Here is a 13,847-nt window from a genome sequence, read left to right as displayed (position 1 = left end):
ACAAATGGGGATTTTGTCTATGATCTTACCACACTACAGGCATATATCATTCTATAGTACAACTTATGTTGTTGTTGTTGTTGTTGTTATGTGCCGTCGAGTTGGCCCCGACTCATAGCGACCCCTCCTTGGGTTTCCGAGGCAGTATCACTAGTTATGTTAGTTTAAAAAAATTTTTTTTCCTTCATACTGAGGTTATAACTTGTGTAAAGTGAAAATAAGCTAAAGCATACTTAAATATTATAGGTATTATTATAAAAACACAAGAACTAAGTTTTACTTGATACATTAGGTAGCATTGTTTCCTTTTGATATTGATTTTTTTTCTCTTTGCTACATTTATGTGATAATTATTTGCATATTAGTAGGAAGATTACAGAAAGAAACAATATACAACAGACCAAAGAAAATGGGAGACAATTTAAAGAAGCAAGTAAATAAAGATAAAAGCAGCATCTTTTAAGAATATGTCATCCACAAAGTGTTTACAAAGTAATTTATATATCAGCAATGTGTATGGTAGTGAGCTGGAGAGCAGAACTATTACCCAGACCTCTCACCTTTGAGACAAACATAGAAAGAAGAGAGTCTTGTAAGAAGGAGCACATTTCTGATACTGCCATCACAGATGGCAGAATGGGTTTTGGATTCCCTTTACTTCTACTTGAACAAATGTAGTTTTGATATTAATAGAAATACTGACTGGATTTCAAACACTGAAAATTATTTTATTCAACAATCATATGCTGAGCATTTGATGGATACACAGAAAATAATGCTACCCCTTCTGAGAGAGCTTATATACCAGATGAAGAGATGAAACCATCACCAATATATACTTTTAACAATAAAAGGCAGTTATTAACTGAGAATGGAACAAAGGGGTAGAAATGAAGGTACCGAGAAATGAGCTGGGAAGGGCAGCATGGAACTCTCAGCATGACAAAGGAGGCTGCATGGCCCAGAAAGCAGTTAGCACTCATAATAAATTTTTAAGCAAGAGTGTGTGACAGCAACATTATTCGAAATTGTGAGAAAATATCAAAATGAAAAATGCTTTCAAGCAGGATGGCAGATACAAATTTTTTTTCTCAAAAAAGACTATGAAAGATACAGAAAGGGCAAAAAAATAATTAGTACAGTTTAACAGATTAAAAAAAGCTAAATAAATCTGAACTTTGCATGCTATAAATTGATTTTACTTATGTAATTTATGTAATTATTTATTTAACAAACATATTTGTGTCAGGCACTGTTCTAAGCAGTTTATAAATGTTTACTCATTTAATCCACATTAACAATTTTATGAGATAGGTACTATTATGAACTTAATTCTTTAAAGATGAGAAACAGAAATTAAATAATTTGTCCAGGGCCATTTAACTAGTAAGTAGTGGATTCAAGATATGAAACCAGGCAGTTTGGCTTTACAATCAATATATTGAGTGCCGTCCAAAGGAACTTTGCAATATGTGGTGGTTGTGTTTGTGTGTCAACCTGGGTGGGCCTGGTTGAGTGGCTGGGCAGCTGGATGCAGTATTCCCCATGATGAGACTAGTAATCAACTCCATGGTGGAATCTACTGGGAGCAGCTGAGCAGCTGCCTTTGGGTATGTGGTCTGCTTCCCGTATGTAAGAAACAGCTTTAGGAATGGTCTCTAGCTTATGGCACTCTTGGACCTTGCATGTAGCTGTGTCATTATTCAGCAGCCTGCCATGCTCTGCCAACCTTGGGACTGTCCGTGGACTTGAATTAATGGCCTGCCGTGTGATTTGGTAACATCAGAACTGTACCTTTTTACTTGTCAACCGTGGGCCTATCAGCCTCAGCAGCTGTCTGAAGAAATGCCTGTAACTCCAGTGGGCCAGGAGCAGGAGGCAAAGCTGGACCCCAAGGCTGAGGGGCTTTCACCCAGCCCCCTAGAGCCTGGCACTTTGAACTTGGACTTAAAGCCTCCAAACTGTAAGAGAATAAACTCCTGTTTGTTCAAGCCATCCCATTTGCGGTATATTCCTGTCAGAGAAGCACTAGATAACCAGAACACAATGTGGCCACAGTGGCTAGTATGACAGAGGAACCGATTTTTTTAAAAAAATTTAAATAATCACATGTGGCTAGTGGCTACCATACTGAAGAGTGTAGACTATACCCTTAATTAATTTCTGATGGCCTCAATGACAAGCAACAGAGGAATATTGCTCAGGTAGTTCATTTAATTTTAAAAAGCTTAAACAATTCAAAAGAAACTTTTCAAAAAGCATTTCAAGCAATGACTTTATTGCAAAGTTTAATGCCTTATTACAACAATTCTTCACCATGATTAAGACAATGACACACAAAAGCAACTAGCTAAATAAAATAACAGTATTTTTCTTTAAAACTATTTTTAAAACAGGCCATTAAGATCTGTACATATATTTCCCTGAAATAAGTAAAATCTTCATAAATCTTTTATAAACATATACACAATTCTGACTTCAAAAATTTCTAAATTTAAGGAATAAATTTAGTTCTCCAAGTACAAATGAGTTGATACTACTTTACAGATCAATTAATGAGGAAAGCTATATTGAATCAGCATTTGGCTGATAATCAAAAGGTCAGTGGTTCGAATCCACCAGCCACTCCACAGAAGGCGGCCTGCTTCTGTAAAGTTCTACCACCTTGGAAAATCAATGGGGGTCACTATGAGTCAGAATCAACTCAATGCTGTGAGTTTGGAGTTTTTTATATTGAATCAGACTCCTGTCTGTTAAGCCCTGTGTTCCATCCCAGACACACCCACCTACAAATAAATTGCAGTGAAACATGTGAGAGCTACAACTCACAGATTGCCTTGTTTTTCACTAGTCTTCCAAAATTTCCACCTTTGACAGGGTACAGTCTTACCACTTTCCTATCATTCTCTATTAGTAGAAAATATTTGTCTTTTCTTTCTCAGACAGGTTTCCACCTTACACAGGTTCTGACTTTTGCAGGTTTTACTGTATTAGCCATCCCAGAGATCAGAAGTGTAATATCCACAACAACAGTAATAATAAAAATAACAAAACTAACAAAACTATTAACAGCAGCCTACATTTAACCTTACTCTGTTTCAGGCTGGTGATGCAGTGATTAAAGCATACAGCTGCTAACTAAAAGGTCAGGCAATTTCAAACCCACCAGCCGCTCTGCTGGAGAAAGATGAGGCAGTCCACTTGCACAAAGATTGTTGTTGTTGTTATGTGCCATCGAGTCAGACCTGACTCATAGCAACCCCTCCTTGGGTTTCCAAGGCAGTATCACTACGGAAGTAGGATTGCCCCATCTTCCTTCTGAGGAGTGGCTGGTGGGTTTGAACCACCAGCCTTCTGGTTAGCAGTCAAGTGCTTTAGCCACTATGCTACCAGAGCTCCCAAAGATTACAGCCTTAGAAATCCTATGGGGCAGTTCTATGCTGTCCTATGGGGTCACTATGAACCAGAATCGCCTCAATAGTAATGGGGTTGTTTTGGGGGGTATGTGCCAGGCATTATGCTAAAATCTGAATCCTCACAACATCCTTAGTAAAGTAAATAATATTATTATCCTTATGTTTCAGATAAAGAATCAAATGCATGAACCAAAAAACCTAAAAACAAAACCATTGCCATGAGTCAATTACAACTCATAGCTACCCTACAGGACAGAGCAGAACTTCCCCATAAGGTTGCCAAGGCTGCAAAGTTTATAGAAGCAGATTGCCACATCTTTCTCCAGCAGAGCAGCTGGTGGTTTCAAACCACTAACCTTTTGATTAGCAGCCAAATGCTTTAACCACTGAGCCAGGAGAGCTCCTCCAATGCATGGTGAGATTAAGTAATTTGCCAAAAATCACATAACTAATAAGCAGTTAATCCAATTTTGAAACTCCAATTTGCCTGATTAGAGTACACGCTCTTAAACAGCCTGTCCTCTGCGATGCTTTTGTCCTTCACTAAATCACTCACGTAACTATGTACCAATTTAGCAGTAAATTATGAAAATCACTAAAAGCTACTTATAATTAAGCCAATTATACAACTTTGCAAGACTACTATAACCCTATTAACCATTAATATATGTATGGAAATAGTAAACATAGTCAGGTAGGCATTATGAACTTGATATTGTAATCTAGAAAAACTACCATAAAAAACAAAAATGGATGTAAGAAAAAAGTAGAATAGGAGTGTTAGTGCTCTACATTGTGACAGAGAGCTGTTCAGTGACTTGCCTAAAGTCACATGCTGGAAGGTCTAGGGTGTGAGTGAGATGATTCCCAACTCATCATTATCCATCCCTCCCATCACATGGCCATATCTGTGCTTCACTTTAGGATATAGCTACTACTGCTCATTAAGACTGTGTAATCCCAACACATAGAGGACAAAGTACTATGTAATTGTTTTTTAATTGTTTATTAAAAGACTTTACTTTTTAAATGACACAGTTCATTTCTAGATTTACTCTTCATTCCAGTGGATACAACACTGGTGAAGATTGCTTTGACTGCAGGTAATAAAGTCTAAAGGTAAGTCAGAATTGGTACAAATGCTCGCTGATGTTCACAAGGGACCAGACTTCTATGTTTCTCCTTCACCAGGTTGCTTTTGGCATCATGGTAATATTACAGCTGCTGCAACTTCAGGAACTGCATTCATATTCCAGGCAGAAAGACATAACAAGGAAACTGAGGCAACAGCTTTCTCAGAAAGCAAAACTTATCTGGAAATACCCACCAGGCCTTTGCTTACATATCAGAAAACAGGGTTTATTTTTGGTTTGCTTTTTAACAGAACACAGTATCACTTCGAACAAAATCAAAGTTATGCAGTTAACACACTCGACTGCTAACTGAAATGTTGGAGGTTTAAGTCTAGTCAGAGATGCCTCAAAAGAAAGGCATGATGATCTGCTTCTTAAAAAATGAGCTATTGAAACGTGTTGACCCATGGTACTTTAATTTTGTGTATTTCACTGCACATAAATTATATTTCAATTAAATTGCATTTAAAAAAAAAAAAAAAGCTATTGAAAACCCTATGGAATACAGTTTTACCATAACACAGAAGGCTGCCATGAGTTTGAAATGACTCAACAACTAGTTCAACCAGTTATTAGTACAGATGTAAAGAAAAACGAATACTGGATAAGCAACTAACAATGTTTGCCACAACAGTCATTTCTCAAATTTTCATTGACTAATTCTTATCATGTTGTTGTTGTTGTTATGCGCCATCAAGTCAGCCCCGACTCATAGCGACCCCTCTTTGGGTTTCCAAGGCAGTATCACTACGGAAGTAGATTGCCCAACCTTCCTTCCGAGGAGTGGCTGGTCTTCTTTTTTGGTCAAGAGTGTGAACTGCTTTGTAAATCATAAAGAACTACAAATATACAACTAAATAAAACATTAGATGTTATGATTTCAGCTTCTCAAGTTTAAGTAGTGTGGTAGTTAGATTTGTGTGTCAACTTGGCTGGGCCTGGTTGACTGTAGTATTCCCCATGATGAGACTGGTAATCAACTGCATGGTGGAATCTACTGTGAGCAGCTGAGTAGCTGCCTTAGGGATGTGGTCTGCTTCCTGTATATGAGGAGAAGTCTTGAGGAATGGTTGCCAGCTATGGCACGCTTGAACCCTGCATGTAGCCAGCCATGTCATTGTTCAGCAGCCTGCTATGCTCTGCCAACCTTGGGACTTACAATGGACTTAAGTTAATGGCCTGCCGTGTGGTTTGGTAACATCGAGACTGTGCCTTTTTACTTGTCAACCTTGGGCTTGTCAGTCTCAGCAGCCAGCAGCTGTTTGAGTGAAGAAAAGCCTCTAGCTTCAGTGGGCCAGGAGCAGGAGGTAGAGCTGAAGCCCAAGGTTAAAGCCCCTAGAGCCTGGCACTTGGAACTTGGACTTAAAGCCTCCAAACTGTAAGAGAATAAACTCCTGTTTGTTCAAGCATCCCATTTGTATATATTCTTGTCAAAGCAGCACTAGGTAACCGAAAGAAGGAATCAATGTATGTGGCAAAATAGAGGTACATTTTAAATAGAAGTTGAAAGCCTTTATCTTATTTGACAGTCACAAACTATTTCTACATATTTCTCCAACCACTGGGTAAGTTATTACCAGTAATATTTCACTTTTCTAAATACAATTTTATGACAATCTTAAATATCTGAAAAGACCCAAGGAAAAATTCACCACCATAAAATCAATTCCAACTTATAGTAACCCTACATGACAGAGTGGGAGCTCTGGTGGCACAGTGCCTAAGGCATTTGACTGCTAACCAGAAGGCTGGCGATTCAAACCCACCAGCCACTCCTCAGAAAGAAGGTTGGGCAATCTACTTCCATAGTGATACTGCCTCGGAAGCCCAAGGAGGGGGTCGCTATGAGTCAGATCCGATTCCACAGCAGTGCATTGTGTATAGAACAGAGTAGAACTGCCCCCATAGAGTTTCCAAGGCTGTAAATCTTTATATGGAAGCAGACTGTCTCATCATCTCCAGTAGAGGAGCTGGTGGGTTTGAGGCTCCACCTTTCAGAGAGCAGCAGAGTGTCTGTCTAGCCTCTGCACCACCAGGGCTTCTTTTTAACTATCTAAAATATAGTTTAAAACAAAATGGGAGCAAACATGTAAGCTAATGCAATTATTTCAATTAACATTTGTTAATCAATCTAATAAATATAATCATAATGTGTAATATAATTTAAAAGATGTAATAACAGGAGCAAAAGCAAAATGCTAAACAAATGCAGAGAAAGAAATGATTAATTCTGACCTAGAAGGGGAGGGGGGCAGTGAACACTTTTTAGTGGGAGTGGCTTTTGAGCTTGAAAAGTCATGTGATAAAGAATAGCTGGAGAAGGAAGGAAAGGACTTGCCATCCTGATAGAGCAGCATGGCTGAGGAACAGCAAGTATTCTGAGGTAACTGGCATAGAGGGTACAGAGAGAGATCTAGTGATACAGTTAGCAATACAAGCTAAGACCAGATTCTATAGCAAATTGTTTCAAACAACTATTTCAGACAGTAATGGAAGGATTAATACAGTTAAGCAACCGAATACATGATTAGTCTCCCCACCTTCCCCCACCTTAAGAGTATTTCCGAACTTCTTTATATGGCACGTAACTCTTCATGTTTTGGCCCCTAAACTTCCCACCAAACTCATCTCTACCACTATGCCCACCCTTCATCTACTTTCTTGCTATACTTAGTAACCTGCATTGTCAAACTAGGGTTAGTTAAGTACTTCCACCACTGAAGTTCCCAAGTCATCTTGTCTATTATAACACCTATCAATTCATATTGTAAATGTTGACTTGTCTCTGACCATCTGTATATGAATTCCTTGAGCATATATCTCTGTCCCTGACATGCAGTACAGTGAATTAAGACATTGATCTGAGATGTACCAACTATGCAAAAGCAGGCGACTGCATGGATCAAAACAAATTATGGATAACGCTGCAAAGAATAGGAATTCTAAAACCTAGTTGTGCTCATGAGGAACCTGTACACAGACCAAGAGGCTGTCATTCGAACAAGGGGATACTGCATGGTTTAAAATCAGGGTCATATCCTTTCACCATACTTAGTCAATTTGCAAAGTGAGCAAATAATCAGAGAAACTGGACTGTATGAAGAAGAATGAGGCATTAGGGTGGGAGGAGGACTCATTAACAACCTGAGATATGCAGATGACACAACCTTGCTTGCTAAGAGTGAAGATGACTTGAAGCATTTACTAATAAGACTACAGCCTTCAGTATGGATTACACCTCAACATAAAAGAAAAATCCTCACAACTAGACCAATAAGCAACATCAAGATAAATGGAGAAATGATTGAAGTTGTCAGGGATTTCATTTTACTTGGATCCACAGTCAACACCCATGGAAACAGCAGTCAAGAAATCAAATAACATATTGCACTGGGAAAATCTCTTTAAAGTGTTATAGAGCAAAGATGTCACTTTGAAGACTAAAGTGTGCCTGACCGAAGCCAATGTATTTTCAAAAACCTCATATGCATATGAGAGCTGGACAATGAACAAGGAACACCCCAAAAGAACTGATGCATTTGAACTGTTGTGTTGGTGAAGAATATTGAATGCACCATGGACTGCTGTAAGTATGAACGAATCTTTTTTTGTACAAAGTTTGGCCAGAAGGCTCTTTTGAAGCAAGGATGGCTAGACTTAGTCTCAACTGGTTTGGTCATGCTGTAAGAAGGGACCAGTCCCTGGAAAAAGGTATCATGCATGCTAAAGTAGAGGGTCAGCGAAAAAGGGAAAACCATCAATGAAATGGATTGACACAATGGGTGTCATGATGGGCTTAAGCATGGCATCAATTGTGAGGATGACACAGGACTGGGCAATATTTTGTTCTGATATACATAGGATTGTTATGAGCCAGAAGTGACTCAACAGCACCTAACAACAACAACAACAGTAGCCATACGCCTCCATTTTGTGATATATTATAAATCCTAGCCTCTATGCCTATGATTACAATCCTATTTTGGAGTGAGTTCTCCACTATGTTAATGAGGCTGGATTAGAATGAGATGTATCCTGATTCACTGCCTTACTAAAGGGTGTGAGTCCAGTCACTACACTTAGTTTTCTTGAGGGCATGGTCTGCATACAATATATACAAATGCCCTGGAAAAATTCATTCTCTTGCTCTAGATCCTGCATCTAGTTTGTTATCATCTGATTCTTGAGATTTGAGACAGCAGCCAGTTATCTGACCTGCTAATTTGGGTTCATCGGCCCCTACAACCAAGTGAAGGAAGACAATCTTCCAGATGGACACTTGACCCAAAGATTTGGTACTTGCCAGCTTCCACAACTGTATGAATAATTTCTACGGCAGTCTGAGTTCTGCAATACATCACAGTGAAATACGGAACTCTATGACAGGAGGTAGAATCCTAAGGGGGAGAGGAGGAGTTGACCTTGGAGAGGATGGAGTGGTACAGAGCTTGGAAAAGTTGGACATTTGAGCATCTTTAACCACTGCCTCATAGGGACCAGCCTGTGCTGATCCTTCTAGAAGAAATTATTCGAGTAATACTCCTGCATCTAGGATATAGTGAGTGTACAACGCAAGTCTACTGAATAAAATGAAGAAGCTACTGTAATATTCCAAAGGAGAGGTATTAAGACTAGAACCAAGGCATGACAATGGGAGTGATTAAGAACACTATTAGAAGAAATTTTTTCAAACAATCTTCTAAGGAAAAAGGAAAAAATATTTTTAAATAAATATCTATATTCCCTGGTCATAGAATATTCTATCTAAGAAAATCTGAGAATAGAAGGGATGTGTATGTGTGTGTGTGTTTGTGTATCAGGAGCTCTGGTAGCCTAGTGCCTAAGGCACTTGACTGCTAACCAGAAGGCCAGCGGAGCGGTTCAAACCCACCAGCCACTCCTTGGAAGGAAGATGGGGCAATCTACTTCTGTAGTGATACTGCATCGGAAACCCAAGGAGGGGTTGCTATGAGTTGCATCCAACTCAAGAGCACATAACAACAACAACAACAACATATATGTAGTAATTTTTTGTCTATATTCATACAGTATTTCTAGTTAAATATAATTAGATTTTTTTTTGAAAGGCAAGAATATTATCATTCTTTTCCCAGGGTTTATTCCAAGTAACTATGACGGTCACTGAAAACATACAAACTAGAAGGAATATTCCAAAAAAAAATCTGACTGTCTGCTATAAAGGTCAAACTGCAGGAATCTGACACTTACTTGGGATTAAACGAACTAATTTATATGCTTCTAAAATAACAAAAGCTATACACACACACACACACACACATATATATTTAATGCCTAATTGTTAGAATCCTGCTATTTAGAAATGGGAATATAATCTTCTATTTCAGAAGAAAAGGGAAGGGAAATAAAGTAGAAAACAGAATGTAAATCATTACAAAGTATCCTAAATAATGTTATCACATTTTGAAAGGTAAATTACAATAGTTTCTCTGTTTTTTGAGATGTATGTTTGGTTATTAATAAAAAATTAAAAATCTATATTCTTCCATAAAATGAGATACAGAACAGACAAAATGATTTCTAAGGTTCCTTTCAGCTCTAACATTCTGTATGTGGTTAGATATACTACTGTATGTCACAATATTATTTCATTTTACCTACGACTTAATGAATTTGATTAGCTTTAAAATACAGATGTCAGATTAAAAAAAACTATTTTTATTTTTTATTATCTGAGATATGCTACTCAAACCATATAAAGATAGAATGCTCTAATACATCTTATAGACAAAAAGGCAAATACATAAATTTAGCAAAGGCTTTAAACCATAAATTGAATTAGTGAAATTTCTAGTACTATAAAACCTAGTTGATGAACTATATGTTGTTGAAAATCAATTCCTAATTGAGATTTACTATTTCAAATGTTTAAAAGGAAAATACATTGTTTCTTCAAAAACATATCTACCTTAGCTCATTTTAAACCAAACATGGAATTTAAAATTTTCTGGAAACATATTTTAGCATATCTTAAACAGATAACGTTATAAATATAGAAGAGTTTTAAATATAAACATCCCTGATAAGCATATAATCATAAATAAAGGAAAGCAATTATTATCTTTTAAAAGGCAATAAAGTCTACCATCTATTGGCTAAATTCCTTATAGGTACACTTGTATTTATAACAATTATTTTATCAGCTATTCATACAGTAAGAGCTGTCTAGTTCTTTTGCCCTGCTGTAGGCAGAGTTCTAGCTTGTTCCCTTCTGATTTTTTCCATGAATATTTATATTTTAAAATCAGAAGAGGATTATATTAATTTTTCTTCTACTTCCAAAATACGTAATGTAAGAAGACCTTTACAACGTGATATGGCATGATCTCACCTTACTCTTTGTACCTTTTAATAAAATAATATGCTTCTAATTTTTGGTTTATAAACAGCAATAATGAGGCTTATTAACAATTAAGCCATAACCTGATCCTTTGCAGATACCATAAAGGGTCATTAAGAGCAAAAGCATATACATAATAACTCCAAACTCCCTTTTTTAAAGCTGTTCTTTATGTTGATCCTTATAAACATCTCTGAGTGCTTTAAAGTGTTCAGATGATATTGCTTCCTACCTTTCTTCACTGTGGCTGCTTTTTGCCTTGATGGTGTCACCAGCTCCTTTACAATCTGCAAGACTTGAATCATTGCTAGTTAACAAGCCAAAGACTCCAGCTGCTTCCTCCAGAAATCCAACAGGTTTCATCACCAAGAGCTCATTGCAATTCTGCTTTCAGAAAGCTCAAGCACCAACACAGTTCAACTTCAGAGTAATAAATGCTTTGCCTATTTATCCATGAAGGCTCTGAAGCAGTTAATAAGAATCAGCGAAAGGACAGGCTGTATCTTCTTGAAATGATGAATTCAAAGTGATTTCAGCACACATGAAAAACCATCCTCAAGGTCCAAAATGTATGATTTTGCAAAGCATTAACTAGTTATAAACAAAACATGGGTAATTTTCTATAAATCACTAAGCACAGTGAAAACATTTTCTCACATATGTCATGACAGGAAAAATAAAAGTGCTATGTTATAAATCCTCATACACTATGCATCACAGATGCTATGTGCAAGTATTTTGAAACACACTCAGAAGTAGTCAACCAAAATACCTTGCACTGTCTCAAGTCTTAATACTTTTCTTTCAGTTTCTCAAAAACTTCATATTTCAAACACAGAAAATAAAATATGGATAAAAATAAAAATCTATCTTGCTAAATCCAAGCACCCAGATTTGCATAAAAGATATATGGTGTCTCAAAAAATATCCCATAAACTCCTTACACTCCTCCTCACACTTGTAACACTGACATCCTAGACATGAACAGAAGTCTAAATTTAAATTGCACATTAGAAATCCCAAAAGTAGTTTGTAAAGTCTTTAGTCTCACCATCAAAGGCACACATTGGAGAATTTCAGATGAAGTACAGCCACTGTTTCTATCATGACTTTTAACAATCAAGTTGCAACAAATGATCAATTAATATTTTATAACTTTTCTATGTATTTTCTCACTTAGTAACACTTCTCAACGTGAACCTACAGAGGTAACTAAAAGAGAAAAATGACATTCAAGTTAATATGGTTAAAGGTTATGTTTATTAAAGTGATTCTCTACCAGCAATGTATTCCCCTAATTGCCAAGGAGGAATTGCCCTCTCCTATTTTTCTTTCCTTTCCTGATTGCCCTCTCCTATTTTTCTTTCCTTTCCTGATTGCCCTCTCCTATTTTTCTTTCCTCCTAATTGATTACTGTGACATTTTTTAATATGTCATAAAATAATGGGTTCCAGAGCAAACCAAAGGCAGTTTCTTTGCCTTCAGACAATTAAAGGCTATCTGATAGCTTTGCTAACTTCCCTCTTTTCAATGAAATAACTAAGGTACACAGTGAATCAAACAAGGTTAGAAGTATGGGATCCAGAGCTCAAAAGTCTGTTTTCTCTGCCACCACACTTCCTCTACAAAAGTGTGTAGTTTTAAAATTCAGGGTAAAGGTTTCAGTTCTTCAGAGAACAAGTGCTACAACCAGTGCATTATGTATAACTCATTACCATTGAGTTGATTCGACTCATAGCAACCCTACAGGACAGAGCAGAACTGCCCCATAAGGTTTCCAAGGCTGTAATCTTTACAGAAACAGGTTGCCACATCTTTCTCCTGCGGAGCAGCTGGTGAGTTTGAACCACTAGCTTTTTGGTTAACAGCTGAGCTAATTGTGCCACTGGGAGCTCTGGTGGTGTAGTGCCTCAGGCACTTGACTGCAACCAGAAGATTGGCAGTTCAAACCCACCAGCTACTCCTTGGAAGGAAGACTGGGCAATCTACTTCAGTAGTGTTGGAGACGACTTGGCGGCACATAACAACAACTGAGCCATCAGAGCTCCTTCATTATATACTCTGTTGTTGTTGTTGTTATATGCCGTCGAGTCAGACCCAACTCATAGCAACCCCTCCTTGGGTTTCCGAGGCAATATCACTACAGAAGCAGATTGCTCAACCTTCTTTCCAATACCCACCCATAATGTAATCTCCGTTGTTGTTGTTATGTGCCATCGAGTTGGATCAGACTCACAGAGACCCCTCCTTGGGTTTCGAAGGCAGTACCACTACAGAAGCAGATTGCCCAACCTTCCTTCCAATACCCACCCATAATGTATTCTCCGTTGTTGTTGTTGTTATGTGCCGTCGCGTCAGACCAGACTCATAGAGACCCCTCCTTGGGTTTCTGAGGCAGTATCACTATGGAAGTAGATTGCCCCATCTCCTTCCAAGGAGTGGCTGGCGGGTTTGAACCGCTGGCCTTTTGGTTAGCAGTCAAGTGCCTTAGGCACTATGCTACCAGAGATGTTAATTAAGAGATCTGTGCTACAAACCCATGCAAAACAAGGCAATCATCCTAACTATCTATTATCTTTAAAAAACATGTTTGTACTTGCAAAGTAAATCAAAGTAAGAGTTCAGATAGGTCAATGACCACATTTTAAACCTCAAATCAAAACTATGCTCTTCAATTAATTCTTTGAAGACTGGTTATAGACAAATCAACACTCAAATGAAGATCCTCAAATCAAGTTCCCCCAACTCTTTCTACCCCTCACCTTACTGCCTAGGGCAGTTCTGAACCTACAATAGCTATAGGAGTTCTGAGAATATAATGGATAAGAGCTCAGCTGCTTACCAGTCTGTGGCTGAAATTCACAGCTACTCTGTAGAAGAAAAGACCTGGCGATCCCCACCTGTAAAGATTTACAGCCT

General features: G+C 37.8%; 1 protein-coding gene across 1 annotated transcript in view; it reads right to left on the bottom strand.

Annotated features, from left to right (window-relative positions):
• USP6NL (USP6 N-terminal like) overlaps positions 1-11,233 on the bottom strand; it is a 257,499-nt gene extending 246,266 nt beyond the window's left edge. The window contains exon 1 of the mRNA XM_042780231.1: positions 11,161-11,233. Coding sequence (XP_042636165.1) covers positions 11,161-11,233 — 73 coding nt within the window. The remainder of the gene's footprint in view (positions 1-11,160) is intronic.
• Between the last annotated feature and the right edge of the window lie 2,614 nt (positions 11,234-13,847).

This window comes from Orycteropus afer, unplaced genomic scaffold (genome assembly GCF_000298275.1).
Source record: "Orycteropus afer afer isolate SDZICR_OR568_19922 unplaced genomic scaffold, OryAfe1.0 scaffold00028, whole genome shotgun sequence".
NCBI lineage: Eukaryota > Metazoa > Chordata > Mammalia > Tubulidentata > Orycteropodidae > Orycteropus > Orycteropus afer.
The sequence above is the reverse complement of the archived record's forward strand: the minus strand, read 5'-3'. Positions and strand labels throughout refer to the sequence as shown.